We start from the raw sequence: 23,491 nt of genomic DNA on the forward strand, positions 1-23,491 counted from the left end.
CACCTCCCCCCTCCCCCACCCTTCCCCGTCCTACAGTGTATACAAATGTCCATTTGCATATTTACTATATCCTCCTCATTTAACATTTATAAGCAGAGTATACCTGTATATTGGAAATATGATAAATTAGTTTCCAATGCCTACATAATCAGCATGTCCTTGTACCAGATTGTAAAAGGAAATAGATGCAGTGAAAGAAGGCTTGTTTACCTGAGGGTATCCAATGGCAACCATACGCTTGACAATCAGTTCAAAGCCAAGCTGCTCGTACTGGGGAGACTTGTACACTGAAGAGAGAGGAAGATAGAGAGAAGGAGGAAAAGAGAGAGAGAAAGAAAGGGAGATATAAAGAAAGGGAGAGAGAGAGGAAGAGAGAGAGAGAGATTATTATGATGTGAGAGTCTGAGAGACTGCACAGACAATAGATGTACAGAGAGGTTGTGCATCTTGCACAGCAGGAATATACAGTATTGTCCTACATGTAGCTCCTGCCATCAATCATCATTTCACCTAATGAAATAGCCCTGCCTTTGGTTAATGACTTTGATGTAAGATGACGAATGGAGACTGACAGAGGCAAATCAAAGTGTGCCGACATACACCACTCTCCCTCCATCTCGCTATTAACATACAATTGTACATATATTAGGGAATCATGACTTGTGGAGGCATAATGGTGTAGTGGTTCATTTACTTGACTCTAGAGCTCAGTCCAAAGGTTGAGGGTTCAAATCCCAGCTTGTCACCAATATCCTTTGGCAAGACATTAATCTGCATCTTCCACTCTCCATCCAGGTTTTACATGTAATATGGTTTTTTTGGCTGATGTGGTCAAGGTGATACAACAGCCCATTTTTAAAATTCTAAACTGCTCCTAAGTGTGTAGACTATATAAAACAATTACAGAACAATACAAAGTACACAAGTAGTTCAGGGCATTGTAGAGGTGAACGTAGATAGAGTTGAAGGCTGACAAACAAAGATCAGGTTACTGCATTGCTTGCACAGTTTGCTGATGGCATCATGCATAGAGATTTGTTATCCAATCATATTTCACATTGCAATCATACCTCGTCCTACATCTCTTGAATAATCCACTATCCGTGCATCATACACTAATTTATACGTGGGTAAACTGTGGGAACCACGATTGGCCTGCTTCATTATTTATTGTAAATTCAATTCAATTTTCAAGTACATTTAATCATTTATAAACCCTTTTATACTGTAGTTGTGTAAAACTAACAGCTTGCCCAAAATGTACAGTGAGGATGACTACAACAAGCAAAATAAGTCCTCAAACTGAAACTGAATCAATAACAACGCTGGATAAGTTGGAAAAATGGAAGGGGAAGGGCTATATTTCTAGATTCAGTGTAGGATATGCCATCTGCTAATTCACATGTTTTCTTTACTTTAAGGGGTCATGATTTAAAATGGACCAATCACTGGAATAAAATTATTTGTGTACAGTATACATTGGATTTACAATGTAGCTACATGTAGATTCAATAAGATCGACCTCAACTATCTACTATCAGGCATTTCATGAACATGTACAGCTGTACATGCAGGTTAACAATTATTAAGGAGTATAACAAAAATAAAGGATAAAGTAAAATAAAAGCGCACAAACAGAACCTACAGTACACCTGTATGTACAATGGAGGTTGGACTTTGGTCTGGTCAGTGGCCTTTTCTATGTGAGCCCGTATGGGCGTGTCAACTAGTTTACATTGTAAATATATACTTAACCAGTCTTTTTTATATTGACGGGGAGTACATGTACATTTAAATATTTCTTTGTATATTTGAAGCTAATACATGTACATGTACATGTATTGTGAATTACAGTGTAGTGATATGGAACCTGTAACACCTAAAGAAAAAAGTGTTAGGGTGATTGTTACATTTGTTTTCCATGAGATTGCGATACATGTTCCTGTAAGATATAAGATTTCTCTGTCTGAATGGGGCAATACTATGATGTCATTTCAAGTTGAAATGTACATGCAGGCCTTCATGCTATGAATGTCATGTGTACATTATGTATTACTAGAGTTCAAAAGAAGAAACGTTGATAATACTGCCTACAGATACATGTAGATGGGTGGGGGGAGAGGGGGGGGGGGGGTGATCGAAAGGGGGAGGAAGCCCAGTCTAATTGATATTAAAGGGAGTTCAGTAGGACAGGTTTTAGGATTACATACTCATTTTTGTATATTGGGGTCTGGATATAAATATAAGTGTACAATATGAGACCACCGTCTGCAACATCCTGCATGTTCTTTATGCATAATGCCTACATGTACATAGCATCTTGATCCTGCAGTGGAAAGACACTCCTAAAAAAAAAAGAAGAAGAAGACCAATCTTGTTCCTCTGAAGGAATCTGGGTTACCTTGCAGAGACCCGTTTTGGGGACACGCCTGATGAGGGAGGGGTAGCTCTGCATGGATTGGTATCAGCTTGGAGCACATTGAGGTAAGTACTGAATAAATACATTAATAGTTCACTAACATTGCCTTTGAACACTCTGCACATCCAGGGATGACACCCCATTGTTTGCTAATCAATCAGCACGCAATGTATCAACAGTGTTATCATTCCTGATAGGGGTCATGGCAGTGCATTGTTTCAAATAGCACATATGGTATCACTGTCAGGCTACATCGGTAGATCTCACAGAAAGCGTTCCAGATGCTCCCTCAAACAGAAATATAATATGACGGTAGAACAATTGAGACTTGACATCTGTAGACCTACAAGTTTATTCGGTAAACATTATTACAGCCACTGATGTCATGAGCATGTTAGTTCAGGCATTTGAACTTTATACAATGTACATGTAAAGCGAGGCTTGATACAAATAGGGGATACGTTGGTTGCGCAAGGAACCCCATAATGACCCTCTGAGAAAATAGGAAGTGTCAATTTTTGTTCAAACATGGTGATTACATTTATAAGCAAACGGCCTAAACAATAAAACTCTATAAAAAGAAAATCTCGTACTGTCACAACTACAAAACAGCAGAGATACTACATAAAGTGAGTCTGCACATGTAGACTACGGTACTGCAATAGAAGTTCGTCCAGGTCTCTTGCTCATGCCAAACAGCTGGTCAGATAAATAAACTGAAGCCTGAGTGGAGTTCAAATCAACTGATACACCATAATGCCATCAATACTGGCTCTTTTTGGACTTTTGACAATACATTAGGATGTCATTACAAGATAGAAAAAGATTATTTCTTGAAAGGTCATTATAAAGATTGAATTGTTAACCTTTATTGCACCATTTTGGGATTATTTCTACACAGATAAACAGTCAATTGGATTTATTCTTGTATTTTATTATATCTTTGATAATTTTTTTAATTTACTTAATTATTTTTTTCTTCATTATTATTATATTCGAGGGGAGGGGTCTGAAATTACAATATGGGGCTCATGTGTACCAGACCATTGTTAACATCAAGCCCTCTTATACATGTTTTGTTGGTCACTAAGAATAAAGTGTACAAATCGTATGTTCAGAGCCAGAAGGGCATTAATTACCTTTGTGTTTAAGAATACTGTATACCGGTACATAGAAATTTACTCCCTTCCCGCTCGTACCGAATGAAATACATGTTCAATGTACTCTCTTGATCCTTGTCATTACTACACATTTTGCATGGACATGTATTAAAGAAAAAGAAATACCCAAAACATCAGCTGATGATTTAATAGGAGTGATTTCATTTTTTTAAAACTGGCTGACAATTTTGAATAAGATCATTACTTTATTAACTACATGTAATGTTAGTTTCATTTCAATCCCCTTTAAAATCTTAAGAGATGTACATTTTATGTCTACAGGCATATGACCAGGAGGGTGTTTCACAAAGATCCTACGTCGAACTTACACTGTAACTCTAAGTTGGACTTAACAATAATGGAAAGCTGTTAGCATCTTTGAAAATATTTTGAAAAAGTTATTTTAAAAGGCATACAATTTTGATTCAAATCATTTATATTTTCTATTATCAAGGAGATTTCATGTTCTTGATGTGGAATTTATGAAAAGTCAAAAATACTTAAATTTTTGCTGTTGAACATTCATTTATTTTAAGGCTACAAATGGCTCTCCATAATGTTTAAGTTCAACTTCGAGTTTAGTTCGATTTAGGATCTTTGTGAAACACCCCCCTGGCCATGTTGTCAAACTTACTTGCTAGAGTGTAGTCCATATCGAATCCAAAGAATTTGATTTTCTCCATGCTGAGACTCCTGTTGACAAAGACCCTCTTGTGAGCTTCTCTGCGATACTTCTTGACATTAGCCGGAGAGCTCAGGTAATCCACCCCATCTCCACCTTCATGGTTTATACCAGAGTCTGTGCTCGGTGCTCCACTATGAACCAAAACAAAGAAGAAGAAGAAGAATAAAACACATAATTATATATCAGCAGGATGCAGGATGGTACAAATGCACAACTTACAAATGCACGTACATGTAGCACCAGTACATGTATTTATGAATAGCAATAAAAAAGGAAGAAAAGGAGAATCAACAGAGGTTTTTTTCCAACATATGAACATCTAAAGTAAACCTGGATTTACATGTGCGCATCTAAGGGCAATCTAACCCCTTGTAATAACTTTGTTTGTATGAAAGCAGAAAAAAAAAGTGAAACAGAATGACAAAAGTCTTAAATAAATCGGACCAATAATAAGAAATTAAGTTATGCATCTTTAGAATGTGAAATAATTACATATTCATTGTAAGTCGATGCGATTCTCAAATTGGCAGTTTGGTCAGTAGATCGTGATGTACAGTCGTCGCAGATAAGTCTACTGTCCGTCATGTGCAACAATATTATTAATATCTTTTCTTCTCCCAAGTGCCTTTCCCCTTTCCTTTTTCACATGTCAGATGATATGCCACCGTTCTTCATTCCTCATTTCTTCTTAAAAGAGAAATTCAATTTTAATAGTTTCTTGATTCTATTCTGCTGAAGCATAATATCAAACAATTCCTTATCTCTTCCAGGCAAAGTTCACCTCATTGTTAACTGAGATCTGTTTGCCCAGTGATTACAACACAATGGAAATTATTTCCAAACACATACCTGCTATGCATGCATGAACACCAATTGTTTGTACATTTCACTTCGCATGCTAGAATACAATGTGTACGTACAGTACTGTAGGCAGAGTACAATTTTTTGATTAATTTTGCAAATCACAGCTGAACTGCTCATGTTGTAATGTTCATTGTACATGCTGGCCATATACCTGTATTGTACAGACTTTTGAATATTTGAATACTACAAGCTTTAATAAAAAGACACACTACATGTAGCAATATTGATAATTGTACATGTTCTTGTACATGTACAGTATTTGATTCCTCCTTTCTTTCTCTTTTTTTTTTGGGGGGGGGGTATAACTTATAGGACATCTTTCTTTTCTCCTCTTTATGGAAATTTTTCTGTGCAGAATGCATGTCCTGTACGACATTCAGTCTATTATCCATTTATTTCATCTAGGGGAGAAAAATATCTGGGTATATCAACTTGCTACCAGAAAGACATACTCGTCAAGGATTTTCCTTCAAAACAGATTTCCCTTTTTATCAGTATTATACATTTACATACTGGGCAAAAGAATTGTGTGTAAAGTCAAACATCCCAGTAGTACATGTATGCATGTACATGTACCGTACATGCAGGGAGATCATCTCCTTGGTACATGTACAGTATACTTGAGAATGTCTTGTTTTGACTTTTGAACAATAGGTTAATGAGAAAATTTCTACAGAAAGCAGGTTTCAATCCAGCTCCAAAATCTTGACAACACAAATTGCTGCAGTAGTACACATTACCTGAAGGTATTTGCTCGTGGCCGTTCACATGCACCATTTTGATTCACCTGCAGATGCCCGTTCACATAAACACTTATTCCAGACATGATTATCAAAAACTAATCCTTGTATTAATATCTGAACAACAGAGTAGTGAGAACAAGAGACGAAAGGCTTCAATTTTCAGATTCCCAGTGATTGAATGATAAATCGTATTAAAGCCCCAGTTATAGAGTCCACAAGGAATACGAGAAGTCGACTTTATACCGCTCCAGATCGAGTCAACTAAAATCGGTCTTGATTCTTGCTGATAATATGCGCAAATGTCCAGGAAGCCACTGCTTCCAGCCTGTCAAAGCTATTTATACCCAACCAATTTAGCTGCCAACTTGCCAAGAGTAATCACTGCTCCAATATGTATGGCTGAACCTGCAGGAGTTAAACTTTTCCTCTCTGAATCAACCAATGACCAACCAGTCAGGAAGTCCTTCATTTGAATACAAGTCTGAGAGTGCTAATTCTTAAATCCACCGACATGAAAGGGTAACATGTAATAGGAAGCAATCCCCTAATCTCACTTCCTCCAAACCAGGTCATATACTATCATCGGAACATTTGCGGTTATTCCAACTACGGTATCAAAACATTTGTGCAGGTTCGTAAAACCAGGTTCATGGTAAAACAGTCATAGCTGGTCTAGATCTAGGAATAGAATTAGCACAATATTGTCTTGATCACAAGCAAGACGAGCCTCACTCAGATATCAAACGATAAACCACATGGGTCGGGGGAGGGTTACGTAACTCCTAATAACTTGTTTACTTAATGATTATGATTTTCTCTAAATTCAAGCATTTGGATTTCAATGTACAGGTACTGTGCCCATGCTCCTAGGGAAATGTGAGTTGGTCTATATAGGGGTAATCTCTGTGTTACGGACAGCTTCAGATCTGTCTTCGCCTACTGTACATGTACCTGACTCAGGCGGACCCCAGTTCAAGACCGACTCACATCAGTTGGTTGATGTTGAAGGTTGGTCCCCAAATGTAAATTTCAAATCTGATTGATACACATCTGTAGAAGCCCAATTACACACAACTAATTGCATTGTTGGATCATTAATAATAATAAAAATAATATGTTCTTGTATATACATGTAGTGAATTTTGATATAATGTCAGCGCACGCATTTCAAGGAATGATCCTACCAGTGGCATACCAGGTACATGTACACCTGTACCTCACCTGGGTGGCAAATATTTTGACTACATTTCTACTGCATTTGGAATATATACAGTGTGGCAAACACAGATTAACATCTTGCCAAAGGACGTTAACAGTATATATTACTCTAATTTCAAAGTACACATAGGCCTACATGTACATGTACATGTACACTGTACATGGTGTAGGTAATTTTCTATGCATCATCTGCCGTTATTGTGGTCAATATTCCTCTCTGTATTCATCATGCTGGTATGTTATTGGAAACTTTAAAGAAACCAACCTGTGGCTGTTACATGTACATGTACACTGTCTATAGCATACAACGTCTTAATATTATAAATCACAAACATACAGTGTGCATGTTCAGTAAAATGTACCCTCCCCTGTTATGACAATTCAATCTTTTGTCTCCATTTCTACTACATTTGGAATGAATACAATATGGAATGATGTAACACCATCAAGGAGGCAACTCACAGCTCATTTACATGTATAAGCAGGGAATTGGGGAACCACTGCACGGTTTCATCTCGCATCGCCCACACACTTAAATTACTTCCTCAATCAACCAATACACACTACTTGCAGCCACACACACTTTTGCTCTCATCCATTCGGCATCAAGATCAATTTCACTGTAGATGGACCTTACCGCCATCTGCCAAACACCAGATCGTCTGGTTTGTCCACTCTTCTTCTCTTTGGGGTGTCGTCCATTTCTCTCCAACAATTCAGGTGAAGATCACAATAACAACATCAAATGCACACGGTCACACCTATGAACAGCACCAGGACTGCGATAATAATGCCCCTGTTGTTGTTGTCGGCTATGATATGCAGTTACATGTATGGATGTACTGTATGATGGCCAAGTCAAATGATTTTCCAGGGCATTTTCTCAGTGCCTGGATATGTATTATAATATTTCTTGAGCTCAGTCTTCCACGATACACCATGCACGAGTGCTGATCGTCAGTTGGGCCTACATGTACAATTCAAATGCATTCTTGGATTAAGGGTATTGTGTTCGAGCCTATTGACTTGTCCGACAGTGACAGTCTGAACAGTTTAGCTCTATTGATTTTTAAAGTACTCTACATTGTGTATACACTTGTAATTTGCGTACACATGTAATTTGCATGCACAAACCACAAACCATGGATAGAATGTACTGGAGGTACATGTTTAATATTAAGGATAAACATCAAATATTAGGAAGCATGGGACTTTGTTTTAATAAGAGAATATGTAGATTCACATGTACATGTACATGCACTAGATCATAGAGGTAAAGATCAGTTCTAGTCATGCGATTGCATTGTGAAAGAAACGTTGTGGAATCGATCAGAAAAGGTTGTTCATCTACATATACAAATGTAGGTGTGTACTGCAAGGTTCTGGAATCACAAAATGATAAAAAATTTGGCCCAGTCTTGGTAAAGTTACAAGCACTGTCAACAGAAAGATGTATACGGGACTACGCGCGCGATATCTATCCGGTCCAAATAGATGTAATAATTTACCAAATACATGTCAATTAGTAGGCGGTTTCTGGGCAAAATTTGTATTAGTCAAAACATATTCTTTCATATGATTGCTAATAAGAGGTTCCATTTCATTTTTTGAGAGGGGGGGGGGGGGCATTTCCAAAAAAATTCTTTACCTTTAAGCTTTTTTAAAAACTCTGCAACACACACTGCATGTACTTCTAATTAAGAATTTATTAAAGATTTTAGAGAAACAGTGTACTTGCGACAAGACATGTACATGTGAATTAAAGCCTTGATCCTTCATGCTTTAACCTGTGCCCTCTTTCATAAAACTTGTTATCAATAAACAGTTGCAATACCTGTTACAACTACTGAAATCATGGCATTATATATTTAATTGGAACATGGTGTACAATTGTAGCCAACAATTTCCCCCAGTCCGTGTACAATATAAGCATAACTCAAGGTGTCGTATTTTTTTTCTCTTCATATTGCCATGAGTTTATTAAAATCTATTTTAATCAAACTTACCTATAATTCATCATGCCGTGTTGATCCTCACCGGGCATGCTGTTAGACTGGTCACACAGATATTCTCTTATTTCAGGAATGCCTTGGCCTTTCTCAGACATCAACCCCTGTTGATTTTCAAGACCTATACAGTCTACACTGATTGAGCACGTTTGACCTGTCATTGAAAAAAGAAAGAAAAAAAATCATGATATACCGGAATACGTTTTTTTAATCTAAAAAAATAAAACTTTAAACCCCTTTCATTCTACATGTACATTGGCAAAACCTGCCGAAGAATTTGAATGTTGTATCCAGCACAGAAAGTGTTAATACTTACTTATATTGATAATTGAACAGGAAATAAATTGGTGTCTCGCAGTCTTGCTACAGCACATGTATCACTTGTGAACTGTTTAAATCTAAGAAATTTTACGAACAAGTTGTTGGTGGCTTAGGCCTTCTAGGCAATGCCAAATTTAAATGAATTAAGTCAATAGTACTAGTTATCATTATCCAATATGTGGAGTTTGCTCTTTGGAGTTTGTAGGTCTTATTTATCTGATAAACAACAATACTGGTAGTTGATCTACATGTATACTCTATCCTATCATGTCCTTGTTCTACTTGTATGTATGTGTCTTACATAGTATGATTTAAGAATGACAATTTTTAATGTTCAAGAATATTTGACCTACCGGTATTAAAAACAATGCACCAGTAGTTCATTTTTGACTCACATCATATACAAACAATGAAGTACGTAAAACAGGCTGTATGTAGATCATCTCTTCTCAAAGATTACAGGGGAAGTCCACCTTGATATTAAGTTGGTTTTAATAGAAGCAGAAGTAAGATAGAAAAAGGCCTATCAAATGTTGAGAAAAAACAACAATTGATAATAATAAAATTATGAACTTTTGAAGGTGCTATCCAGCATTAGATTGGCAACTTTGTGATGTATTCTTGCAAGCTCCCCTCCCATTTTCCCTGTACTTAAAAAACTTCAAAAATCATTATTTTCCCTTAAGAACATTTTTATATGTCAGTGTTGCCAATTTGTGTTTTACTGAACTTTGACAACTTTAGGAATTCACTACTTTCCTATTTTTTAACTGGATTTTGCTCAAAATTTCACTAAATTGTTTGAGACCTCTAATTTGTCTGCCTTTATTAAAAACCAATTTATTATTAGGGTGGACTTCATCTTAAAGTGTACCAAACACCTAAAGAAATAATCTGTGTATGGCTAAAACATATAAAATAAACCTCAAAAGCCTTTACCTAACATTTCATGTGTAGCTACAGTACAATTAAAGATAAAATTGAGTTATGGTCATGCGAATGCATTGTGAAAGAAACGGAGTGAAATCGACCAGAAAAGGTTGATCATCTAGCATATAAGAATTTGTGTGTATTGCAAGGTTCTGGAATCATCAAAATGATAAAGAAATTTGGCCAAGTCTTGGTAAAGTTACAAACACTGTACACAGAAAGATGTATACGGGACTACACGAATACGTGGCGTAAAAAACCTACCCCCCCCCCCGAGTTTTACGAGTTACATGACATATTTAGAATATAAAGGCATTTGAAGAGCCATGCTTTTCAGGGAACATGTCTTATCTGATGTTCTTCCACACTTGCATAATAAGAATGATAACGCTCACAAATTATTGTTCACCTCTTCCCAGAACTCAACCTTCTCTTTAAAATGGTTATGAAGTTGAAAAAAATAATAGATATATATATAAAACCTGACACGTAGGTCTCGCACATACATGTTACTCAAGTTAGACTTGGGTTCTACAAGACATTTTAATGGTCACTGAAAATGTATAAAAATTGCAAGTTATCTCTTTGAAGAAATAATATTTGAAAGTTCATATTATTTGAGTAAACATGTAGTATAGCTAGTAGCTACATGTACATAGAAGCCCTTACATTAAGACCAAAACCTGTTATGATTCACTTTAATTAAAAACCTGAAAAAATAACATTACACAATACACATGTCATAGAGCTTTTTTTCCAAGCAGATACTCTACATGTACATACTGTACAGTGTACAGTACATGTATTGTATCTACATGAAGATTGACAGGGCTCCCAGTATTTAATTAGACAATGGATTTCCAATCATAAGGTCAAACTCCATAATCAGGAGCAGTAATATAAAATTGGACAAAACTATAAGCTTACCGGTATCTCAAACTTTTGAAAGATACACAAAGTACCTGTACAAAGACCTGTGCAAGCAGACTACAAATCGGTAGAATTTGGGTTCAGTGGGCGTGTACTATGCATTGTTTGAGATTGGGGGGGGGGGGGGGGGGGATAATCATAGAGATCAATGGGTAGTATGGACCAATGAAATGGCTCCCACATGCTTGACTGATTTGCATGAGTGCTTTGAGAGGATTATTTACTCTAATCAGCTGTTTGCTGGATAATCAATAGTGGACTGTGAAACAGATGTGATGCAACCTACACGTACAATTACGTAAAACTAAAAGTTTGAGCTCTGTATGCACGTCCGAACAAGTATACTGGAGGCAATGGACTGTTACATTCAAGGGCACCAATCCAGATCTAAAACTATACAGACAATTTGTATAGTACCATTCTAAATTGAAAATCAAAGATTTAAAACCTACGGTACACGACTAGCGGTACATGTACATGTAGGTACAGTGTACATGCCTGCATATGCATGTACTGTATATTACGGATGTTTCTAATTAGTCTTTGTGGTTTATTAAAGTACATTGTGTACATCCCAATGACTGACACACTACATGTACATGTATTATTTTCAAAGATGGACATGGCTGATACAAGTGAATTTACAAGGTAAAAATAATTCCATAGACATAAAAAATATAATTATATGCTTAAACACTTTTAAATGAATCCAGATATAAACAGTACATAGTAAATAAATCATAGATAATGAAAACAATAATAATATTGAGTTCGGTTTGCATACTTGGATATGATGCAGAATAAAATAGTATACTCTAACTCTACCACTTTATTTATACCTTTACATTTTACATGTAGATTGATGGTTGATAAATGTTCAACATATATTGTTTTTATTAACAATAAACAAAGACACTTTAGGTTTGAATTTTCATTCATTCAAATTAAATTTACAGTGTACTCAGGATCACCATCTTCTCAACCAGTTAGAAACTCTGAAATAACTGTGTAAAGAAAATAGACAACATACAACAAAGGCCTACATGTACCTCAGTGAATCAAATTTAAGTCATATACCAAACATTTTCCCCCATAACATGTTTTAAAGGCTCAAACTGAAATGAGTATGGTACACAATGTATGCGGTTAACAGTGGTGGCTCGATCCTGCAAAAGCTTACCGGTAGGCAGTACTCTATTTCATAATTCTGGTTTCATGTTTTACATAGACTACATGTACATTATATATATAAAAAGATAAGTATTTTTATCTATACTACTCTTTATTACAAAACTATGGAACTTGAAGAGGTTTAAACCTTAACATTATGTTGTTGTTTTTTCTTAAAAAAAGAATTATGTAGAGTCTAGTCTAGTTTAACTTTTATAGGGTCTAGATCTACTGCAGACTTTTTAGTTGCACCAAATTATGTTCTAAATTCCGCGGTTCATTTGGTAATAAAGTAATTCATTCGAAATAAAATATGTGTAAAATATGAGAAATCCTGGATCAATATCATATTTCTTAAGCCCCAATTCACAAAGGATCAAGGTTTACAATTGTAAATTTAGGGGCCAGTTTAAACCCTGATCTACATAAACCCATGGATTAAAATTAGCGCAAATTTATAGGCATACCTTAATATTGGGTTAATTTTAGACCATGGGATGGGATGTAAATGAAAATTTAAACCATTTACCATGGGGTAATAATTTAAACTTCCTGTGTAAATTTCGGGCCAATAACTTTTGAAATGTCCCCAAAGTCACACTTTGGACAGTGGACATCTGGACATCCGGGTGACCTGGCCTCATCACACATACTATCTCAGTATCAGTAGAGTCTAGGTATCATATTGACAAGACTAGATCTACATTTAGTCTAATCAAGTCTTAACAAAAATTCCTGTAAAACAATATTACAAAGCATTTGAAAATTGTTACACCACCTCCAACTTCTAAGCCGAGGATTCGAAACACACATAGGTCTAGATCTAATAATTAATATCTCTGGCAAAACTAGAAGTAGACTAAATGTGACTGACAAAGTGACAGTGAAGTGTCAAATCATGTGCAGCAGATCTTTGTTAGCCAAACTTGACATTAAATTAGATTTCTTACCTATTTTTGAAGTATAGTACTGTCACGGCGAAACGATTTCCTCTTTTGTCTGACTGGCGATGAACAGCTGACGCGTCAGCAGTAGTAGTCGATCGCGTGCCAGTTGTTTTGTCTGTCAACAATGGTCTAACTTCAGCTCCTCCTTGCCCTCGCCTCGTCCGTGGCCTTCCTTCACCTTTGGCTCTCGGGCTCTGCTCGACCGGTTGGTCACACTCTAACTTTCAAATCCAAGATGCAAGATCAGATCTCTGGTCCAGGACGAGGAAAATGCGTCGTTATACCACTTGAAATATGAATTGAATACAAATGTAATGTAACAAGAATATAACTTTCCCCCAACTCAATAAACTAACAAGATTTAAAGGTCGTAATCAAGGCCAGGGTACGCAGTAAATCTGTACGTGTAACAATAGAAAACAGCTGGCCGTTATCAATTTTAAACGGATATACGGTTATTTGAGTAGGTCTAAGGCTATGCCTTGTACGTGTAGAGCAAGGCGTCAGCATATCCGTTTTCCGGTTTTCCGAATCTCACGGATATCATATGCGCGCGTGCTACGATTTCGTAAACCATCTAGATCTGTGCAGTCAATTAGCCCCTCCTCCTTTTTTCCACATTGATACAAAGTATACAGATTACAAACAGCAACTATGTTTGTACTCAGAGACAACCCTTCCTTTTGACGTGTTATAGTTGGCTAGAGTTCCCCACTTCTCCCTCGACCTATCCTCGATCTTCATTTTTTTCTCCCATAGCGGACTGCATGGCGTAGCCACCGTGTAGCCATTCCTGGGGGAGGGGGGGGGGGGGGGGGGCTACTACACCGGGGGCGTCGCACTCTCCGAGAAGGCATTGGAAAGTACTGTTGAAGTATTAAAGATGAAGTTGAGTTCTAGTCATGCGATTGCATTGTGAAAGAAACGACGTGGAATCGACCAGAAAAGGTTGATCATCTAGCATATAAGAATTTGTGTGTATATTGCAAGGTTCTGGAAACTTCAAAATGATAAGAAATTAGTTACAAACACTGTACACATAAAGATGTATATGGGACTACACGAACACGTGGCGTAAAAATCCTGCCATGGAGTTTTACGATGTTACATGACATATTTAGAATATGAAGGCATTTATGTGCCATGCTTTTCAGGGAACTTGTCTTATCTGGTGTTCTTCCACACTTGCATAATAAGAATGATAACGCTCACAAAATATTTTTCACCTCTTCCCAGAATTCAACCTTCCCCTTAAATTCATATGCAATAAGTGCTTTAATATCAATTCAATTCAATTCAGAACTTTATTTCAGAATCAGCTGCACAAGGCAGAGGTCCATCAAACACATGTTACATAGATATATAGGGAGTATAAACACGATGAGTGTAGTAACAACAAATCTTACAACGAGTATAAGGTTGATAACAGTAACTGTAACTTAAAATAAGTGCATATAACAATCTATTGAAGTCGTATCTTGTAACAATCTCTGCTCAACTAACCAGAACAATATACTAATAATAGATAACTATTATAACAAACAACAAGGACTATACTGCCCCCATGAGAGGCTGGATACTGGATAGTCCTTGGTAACACCAACACCAACTGTTTTCTTTTTAAAAGAAGCGTATTCAAAGCCACAGAGGTGTGCTTCTATATGAACTAAATACAACATGAAATAAAAACATAAGAAAATGCATGGTAATTATAATAACAACTTTTAAATTAAAAACGAAAGCGCGAACAAAAGATATGTGATTTATACAAAGCAAAATAAAGAAAAATGTAAATAAAGTCGAGTAAATTGGTAGATTGATGAAGTGACATAAATCGACTTATATATTATGCAATATATATTGAACTTTCATAATGACATGAACTGACTTATATTGATGTTTCAGCCTAGCAGGTGGACATATATAAGTTGTATTGAAGTCAACCAATGGACTAGCGGAAAAGAAGGAAGTGTTCACTTTGAGATTGATGCTAGTCATGCAAGGCTAACCTAAATACTGGTATAGCGGTTTATTCTCTTGACTCTTAATCCAAAGTTAAAGGATTCAAATCAGAGCTAGCCCCGCAATACGTCCTTTGGGAAAACATTAATCCACATTTGCCACTATCTCCACTCAGGTGTAAACATGCGAAATGCAAGATATATATTTTTGGCCTTTCGGCTATGACTACTATAGGGTAAGTTGAGCGCCACGACCGGAGCACGGAGGACATGAGCATTAATATGTCACCCTTCACGTAATGTTCCTTTCCACTTATCCCTGTCGTCCTCTTTTTTTCTCTTTCAACTTTTTTCTTTCTTTTGTTGCCCGGATGTCTTTAATCTACGGAGCTTCTGGTCAGATTCATTAAAAAATAATGCATCATTCTAGAAAGTAATAAAAAAAGTATATATATTGGATGTTGCATCAATATTTTCTAACAGGATTTGTGTATAGATTCTCAAGAGGCGGTGAAACGTCCGTCAAAGGAGGGGGCACCAACAAAAAAGGGCACATTCTGGAAAAAGGGCACCTACAAGAAAACCTTTAAAGCGACAAAAAAAAAAATTAGACGTTGTTATATACCCGTACATTGTAATTAATACATTATCACGGATGATCTTCAAGATTGATCCAAATATTGCTTGAGCACCATATTATGCAGTTAATTTAAAAAGGTCGCATTGTGACAGATTATAGTGATCCTATTATTATATGAAATAACCAATCCTGATGTGGTATTAAGCACAGTCACGTTATGACAAAGTGATTGAGACCTTTAAAGCCCCACTGTCCTACCTTGTAGCTACTTGCTCCCTCTATTTAGAAAACTTCCCCAATCGGTGCCTGTTGGTCCCCCATGATCCTCTTTTTCTGATGTTAGTTGAGAGCTGAGTTAATGAGATAGCCACCTGTCAGTGACCTCGCTGTGTGGTCTAATCCCTTTCGACCCAGGAGTATTGACAGTCTTTAAGATGAATAGGAATGCGAACGAGCGTAGCAAGAGAGTTTTTGGGAAATCTGAGAAAATTTTGTGTTCAGGGGCAGAAATTATTGTTAAGAAGATTATCATGAACCTATTGTTTCAGGAAGAATGAGGGGTGATAAAAAGAGCTTGTCACAGCACGTAGGCTGATGTCTCTTACTTCTTAAAAAAAAAGTATACAATGAATGACATTTGGTGATGTGTTTGTTGTGAATTGGAATAATCATTCATCGTCTAAACCTTTATATTCTTGAGCAAAGGGCATTCTACGAAGTTCAAAAGGGCATGAGGTTTATAAGAAGTTAGGTTGTAAATTTTTAGCGTAGAGTAGAAATAAAGTCATGGTAAATTATAATGTTAACGAAATTAATTTATCCTATTTGAAAAGAAAGCAACAAAGGGCATTTATGATAAGCGGAGGGAAAGAGCACTTATTATAATAGAAAAGTGAACACTTATCAGAAGGGAAAATGGCATGTATTAGATAGGAAAAAGGAGCACGTGTCAAAATAAGAGAGTCATCCATAATACAAGTGCACTTCTCATATAAAAGTGGGGCTCTTATTTGAGGGGGAAAATTGCACTTATTGCACTTGTAAAGGGGGCCAAATTCAGATAGGGGCACTTATTAGAATTAAAAATGATGCATGAGAAGGGGGCATGCACTTATAACAGGAAAAGGGCTGGCCAGTCACTTATATTAGAAAGGTGACGAGGCAATTACAGGAAAATGGACGTGTCAAAATAAAAGTGACACTTCAGAAGATGTGAACAGGAGCAAATCTCAAACCTGAAAAGGGGCACTAATCAAAAGTGAAAAGAGGCACTTATAAAAAGGGGAAGGGGCACTTATTCGAAAGAAAAAGGGAAACTTATCTACAGTAAAATAGGTGCATTTTGTTGGTTAAACAATTAATTAATTTAAGGCACGTCAGGATTTTGGGGGACATGAACAAGTTGGAGAGGGGCACTGAGTGTGCCCCCCTGCCATCACCCAGAGCGCCTCCTCTGTGCATCCGCTCTCCTGAGTCTCCTTCAAAATTCGGACGTGCCAATGCTCCAACTACTGAAAACGTTGCTCCGCACCGGTGCCCCTAATTTCGCCTCTGTTTCAACGTGCAAGCCAATGGCCCTTTAATTCCCAAGGCAGGGGATGCATTATATCCGGCAAAAAGTCGGATATCCATACGCGTCCGTCAATAAACCTGCGAACGTTACCGTAAATTCGCGCGTGCCGACCGTAACCTTTGGCATAGCAACGAGAAGCGAAACTTCTTGAATCTGATTAATGTTCGGAGTATAAAACTTACGGTCAATTAAAATTCACAGATGATATTTGTTTCCGTAAGACGTATTTCTTAATAGAAAATGGATTCATTTGGAACATTAGACGTCAAGTGAGTATTGCAAAAGGAACGAGCTGAGTCTGAGAAGCGCTTGCTTTTGCTGTGGGTGCACGCAGCTGCAGTTAATTGACTGTGTGAATGCATGTGTTGAATGTGGTGTCAGCTCAGCGTACTGTCAAGTTTTATGCTGGAGATCGAGAGCCCATAGTATTATACTTTCCGCAACTAATTTTTGACTTGGGATGAACAATGATTTATTTCATATTCCGCTAGTGCTTAATGTTATATCATTCATTACATTCTAAACTAAAGATTATTCTGCCAAAATGTCCAAAATCTAAGCCAGAACAACAAACAAAACAAACAAAAAACAAAACATTAAAAACCCAAAATGAAAACAACCGGAACAATTCTAGGCCTAGATCTATAGATCTAATTGGATTTGTAGACCTGGACATTGTGTGTTCGGACAGGTTGCGACTTGGGTACACGCAGGGCTATCAACCCTCCCGCATTTGGAGGGAGTCTCAAGCCACCAGCTCATTCTCCCGCCATCCCATCAACTCGTAGCGGGAGACTCGCGCCATCACGCCCTTCCTCCCGCTCTCCCGTAATTTCACGGTTTATGAAAAACTATCCCGTCAAACGTGTAAAATGAACCAGCGTACTTGTATCGTAAGTTTTTTTTTTTGCTCAACGGGGGGGGGGGGGGGGGGGGGGGGGGGGGGGGGGGGGGGGAGGTAGTGAGCACTTCAATTTGTTTTTTCTTACTCAACACCCCCCCCCCCTTCCCTGTTGAGCAAAAAAAAACTTGAAGCAGTTCCCCAAAGTTGACAGCCCTGCATCTAGACACGTATCTGGACAGTTGATTTCAAGGCTCATCATCTCGGAACTCTAAAAAATATCTCGATCTAAACAGCGATTTAAACATTGTTTTCATCGTAGCTCCAAGATTTCACACTTTTGTGAACTGCATGAGCCCCTGAGGCATAAGTAGTCTCAGATGTAAGGAATGTATCTATGCGCTTGTTTTTTTGCTAGCCCCTTCGCTAGCCCCAAGGGATAACGTATCTACGATCACAGTTTGAAAATACCCTTCTCCCCTGTTTTGAATCAGCAAAATGGGGAGGCATGACTCTGCTCAGCGCATGGTGACAGCGGGTATAACTATAATCTACTAGACTAATGCATATGTATTTCACACTCGGTAGCTCTAGCTCAGACACCATGCTAAGGTTAATTAAGCTATCCACTATGGCGTAAATATTCACAAATATGGCTTTAATCTAAAACAACAACAACAATATTTTCTAAGGCTAAAAGAAGGCTAATAATAATATAAGTTAGTGTATTATGACAATTTTTATTTATCTTGGTTATACATTTTCTGAAGCTGTCTGGCGGAAAAAATTATGGAAAATGAAAACACACCTGATTATTGGCAAGGGGGTTAATTACATTCTCTTGCTTTTTCCTGCTGCATTCTCACTGCATGTTTGCCCTTCGTCAATCATGCATTTTTTTTTAAAGAACAGTAGTTGATCCTCTATAAAATGTAGATATAAATGTACTGCATAATTGTCGAAAGTGCTCCAGGCTTTATTTCTTCAAATATGCAATGCTATATGTATCATGGTAAGCAGATTTCACAATAATTGACCCCTTGAATGCACTAAATATTGCCCTCTAAATACTAATATAAATATTTGACAAGATATGCAGAAGCACAACAACAATATCAACAACAAAGTACCATGTCTATTTTTGTAAATAATTCTTGTTGGAATGAAAGGGACTGTATTTTGTTATAGATTATATAAAAAGTCTCTTATATTCATCTTGCTTTTCTTTCTAGACCTTATTGTTGTCTTTTTCTTTTCTTTTCTTTTATAGATGGGCACAGGGTTACAATGGCTCACAGGCAAGCTTTGTCAATAAGAACACACTCTGTCATTTGTGTGGAAACAACATCAAGTTCATTGACATCACCAATAACAAGGAGACCGTCTTTCCGTCTCCTGGAGATGGAGTCGGCGCCCTCGCTGTCAACGGAACGCAGCATCTGATAGCCTTCTCGGAGATGTGCCTCAATCCAAGGATCTTTGTCTATTCCTATCCATCTCTCGTCAAGAGAGCTGAGTGCAAAGGTATGACCTGTGTATCTCTAAAGGAAATCTTCTACAGTAGGTACACATTTGTGTACTGCATTAGGGCCTCTTGGATAAAACAGTTTTCATTACAAATATGAAAATTTTAAGCCAATCCGTATGAGGTGCTCTAGTAATTTTGTAGTAATTTTATACTTTAGGCAAGAGACGTACACAACTTAAATGATTATTATGACTTCTGCCTGATGTACATGTAGCTTTGCTCCTACGATGTGTTGGTAGCATCCAATATGATTTGAGATTTGGGTATTATATATTGGAAGCCCCTCAAAACCAGAATTCTTTTAGGATATGGTCATAATGGCAGTGAGAACATAGTAGGACGTACATGAGTCTCAAAGAATGGATTTTAGTGTTCAAACTAATTTTGAATAGATAGTGATTCACGGCCATCACTAGTGTGACCTTCATTGATTTGAATAATCTTATTGGGGTGCTGTTAAGTTAAACAGGATAAATATTATTCATTCATTCGCTTGTTTTTGCAGGGGGAGCAAAGTTGGAATACTCAGCCATAGCTCTCTCCTACACACATCCATATATGGTGAGCTGCTCAGGGATTCCAGAGTTCTCTGTATTTCTATGGTAAGTAATATGTTCATCAATTCTATTATTACAGTGTTCAATATGAAGGAATCCTGTGAATCCTTGAAAGTTTTTTTGTTTGTAGGGAAAATGATGAGATCATCAGTAAACTTCATGAGAGAGCAGTGTTAATTTGCAGAATTTGTTAAACTTGTTTGGTATTCTATGGAATTTCATAGTTCACCGGAGGATACAAAGTGCAGAGATTTTAAGGCAATAATAAGTATGCTTATGCAGACAGGTAGTTGCTAAAGCAGGTGATGTGTGCTTTCTAGTTCTGTCCTTACTAGTACCTTGTTAAAAAGAATAGTCTTTTTAATAACATATTTCATGCCAAAGCTCAGCATTTGTTTTCTTTCTCCTATTGCTATTCAGGGAAGCTGTCTTGACAAATCTTGTTGTTTTCACAACTGTGCCCTGAATCATTCTGGCATCATATTATGTTTATGACATATAAATGTTTTATGTATGCAATATTGCATGTTTTTGATTAATTTATTTTTACAATTTTTTTTAAAAATAAAAAGTTGGAATCTAAATGGATTGAATTAAATATGTTCCAATAGGAATTGGGAGACTGGACAGCTGTTGTGTACGGAGATGATGAATGGCTTGACTGCTACTCAGGTATCCTTCAACCCAACAGACTGGCATAAGCTGTGTGTAGTAGGACCTAAACAGCTCTGTGTATGGACCATTGAACAAGCTGATACCATGTATCATATGACTTCAAGGTATGTAGATGAAATAGGAGAGTGAAAAGACAATATGTATTTGTCTCAGGAAGAAATATCAGTTTGAAAAGAAAGATTTGAAAACAGAAGATGTAGAAAGTTGATGTCATTTAAAAGGAAGAAGAAGAAAAAAAGAGGAGAGATGTTTTTTTTTTTTTGTAGGAGTCACAAGTTAGGAGACATGAGGAATAATTAGCAGCGATCAATGTGGCTGTGTCTTCAGTTTTATCAGATTCATACAACAAAATGCAATTTCTTTATTTAAAAAAAATAAAATATGCTTGTAGAATGTCTAGCCCTTTGAGGAGGAGGTGGTCGGCGGGGAGTTGTAACTTAAAAGGGTTCTAATTAAAAAATAATTTTAGAATCTAAGATATCTTCAAATAATAATTTTAGAACCCCCACCTGTTCTTTTTTTTGTGAACAGATATGCAATGTTCAATCTTGATTACTCTCTCCCATTATTAACTAACATACAATAACAATTTGTTTCCCCCTCCCCCAATCAGCAAATTCACCCTACCCTATGAGAACGGTCCTGATGCTACCACGCCCCACCCCCGTCTACCAAGCCGAGCCGCCTCTCAATACACCAGTATCCCCTATGACCTGGAGCTAGATGACGCAGCTGTGGCTGGGCTGGTGGGTGATCTCGCTGTGGACTTTGATGCAGGTATCTTTGATGAGAATAGCAAAAAGGTAGGTCATCGGCAATTCCCTAATAGGTTTCACTATGTTATTGACATACATTCATCAGAAGAAAACAAATGGGGCAATATGAAATTTTCAATCTTTCATGTGTTTCTTTCAGATTTATAATACTGTTAATTCTAGGTGTGACAGATTATTTCCAGATATGCACTTCGATAGAAACTAACGAGACACCATTTATATTGTCAGTGTTAACAGATTACCTTATCTGTCTCCAGTAGTGGATTTTTCCAGCTTTGCTCATGTTTCAGCGCTCTATAGAAACTTTTCTGTTAACAATGCTCTGTTTAAGGTCAGGTTTATCCAAGTTTTCTTTAAAAATCGTTTGCAATTTAATCATTGCTATTTTCCCCTTACAGAATGTTAAATAATGCATTGAAATGCCTCCGTCCCTCAGTTTAAGTGATGAGATCTGTATGTACATTATGCATTTTTTGTCATCACCCTTTTGCCCCTTTATAAGAAGCCTCTGTCATTTTGCTTGGTCCTCCTAGGTGATCCCTGCATCTCATTGCTGGACGCCTACTGGAGATCTGTTCTGCGGCTGCCAGGAGGGACAGCTCCTGAAGGTGGATACAGAGCTGAACCACATCAAAACCCTTGCCCGACCTACCGCCAGCACTACCAGTCTAAGGAGAGAGGTCTCCCTGCTCAGCACACTGGACAAGCGCATGCCTAGTATGCCTGAAGGTATGATGCCACATATAATTTTTTAGAAGAGTTATAAATGTATTTTGAATTAGAGACAATAGAGAAAGTAACAAGTAACCATTATGTGATCAATTTGCCACGTCATGCTAAAGCATTGTAGTGGGCAAGCTGAAAATATGCTCCAAAGAAAGCTCAGAACAGAACTAAATACACGCTGTCTTCCCTGCTGTTTTAGAAATATAATGAAGAATGCTGATAACAATTTTTGTTTTAAAATATTTTAAAAATCACAGAACACAAGTTTTTGTTTGTCATTGGTTCCTTGATATATTGGGCTTAAGAGTTAAATTGGAATGACCTTCTCAATGTTGGAACCCTTGTTTGCTTTATGAAGAAATATAGTATTTTTTCAATTAGATAGTGATGCTGCAAAATATTTTTTGATTAAATTCCTTGTGATATACATCTCATTGATTCTTACAGATGGTGAAGACAGGTCTGTAAACCCTGGTTCTGTTCTAACGGAGGGAAGCATGGCTGCGCTGGCCCTGCACCGGGACGGTCTGTTCTGTGGAGGAGATGACGGGATCCTTCGATGCCTGGATATCACCAAGAATGTGGTCCAGGTCCAAGATAGCTTCACCGTGGGCTGTCCAATCTCATCACTAGGCTGGTCTACTGACTACACCAAGCTGGCCGTCGGTAGCTCCAAGGTAGGATCATAATCATCAAAATGATCAAAATCTCCCGGTAATGATATTTTGTTGATTACACGACACATGCTCCAGTGAAATTTGCTCAACTGTAATTTCCTACACTAAATGTAACTAAATTCCTGTAGTAACTCTGTTTACATTTGAAGCCAAATGATCTATTCTAAATAATTACTTTTGAAAAATAATGCTTGTAATGGA

At 37.2% G+C, this 23,491-nt stretch overlaps 2 protein-coding genes across 5 annotated transcripts in view; one reads left to right on the forward strand and one right to left on the reverse strand.

Annotated features, from left to right (window-relative positions):
* Positions 1–13,833, reverse strand: part of LOC593129 (cytosolic purine 5'-nucleotidase) — a 30,299-nt gene extending 16,466 nt beyond the window's left edge. Inside the window, exons 1-4 of one of the 3 annotated variants that reach the window (XM_030985312.1) lie at positions 13,400–13,833; positions 9,096–9,252; positions 4,214–4,395; positions 211–287 (exon numbers count right to left, since the gene is read on the reverse strand). In XM_030985312.1, the coding sequence (XP_030841172.1) occupies positions 211–287; positions 4,214–4,395; positions 9,096–9,196 (360 nt within the window). In that variant the 5' untranslated portion in view covers positions 9,197–9,252; positions 13,400–13,833. Of the gene's footprint in view, positions 1–210; positions 288–4,213; positions 4,396–5,868; positions 6,268–7,726; positions 7,886–9,095; positions 9,253–13,399 lie in introns of those variants that run through there. The other 2 variants (XM_030985314.1, XM_030985313.1) reach the window with 2 other exon arrangements.
* A 3,809-nt stretch (positions 13,834–17,642) lies between these two features.
* Positions 17,643–23,491, forward strand: part of LOC590682 (cilia- and flagella-associated protein 43) — a 30,934-nt gene continuing 25,085 nt past the window's right edge. For both annotated transcript variants that reach the window (XM_030985315.1, XM_030985317.1), the window contains exons 1-7: positions 17,643–17,779; positions 19,622–19,875; positions 20,385–20,481; positions 21,048–21,215; positions 21,725–21,914; positions 22,421–22,616; positions 23,061–23,290. In XM_030985315.1, coding sequence (XP_030841175.1) covers positions 17,751–17,779; positions 19,622–19,875; positions 20,385–20,481; positions 21,048–21,215; positions 21,725–21,914; positions 22,421–22,616; positions 23,061–23,290 — 1,164 coding nt within the window. In that variant the 5' untranslated portion in view covers positions 17,643–17,750. The remainder of the gene's footprint in view (positions 17,780–19,621; positions 19,876–20,384; positions 20,482–21,047; positions 21,216–21,724; positions 21,915–22,420; positions 22,617–23,060; positions 23,291–23,491) is intronic.

Source organism: Strongylocentrotus purpuratus, unplaced genomic scaffold (genome assembly GCF_000002235.5).
Source record: "Strongylocentrotus purpuratus isolate Spur 01 unplaced genomic scaffold, Spur_5.0 spur5_scaffold_15, whole genome shotgun sequence".
NCBI lineage: Eukaryota > Metazoa > Echinodermata > Echinoidea > Camarodonta > Strongylocentrotidae > Strongylocentrotus > Strongylocentrotus purpuratus.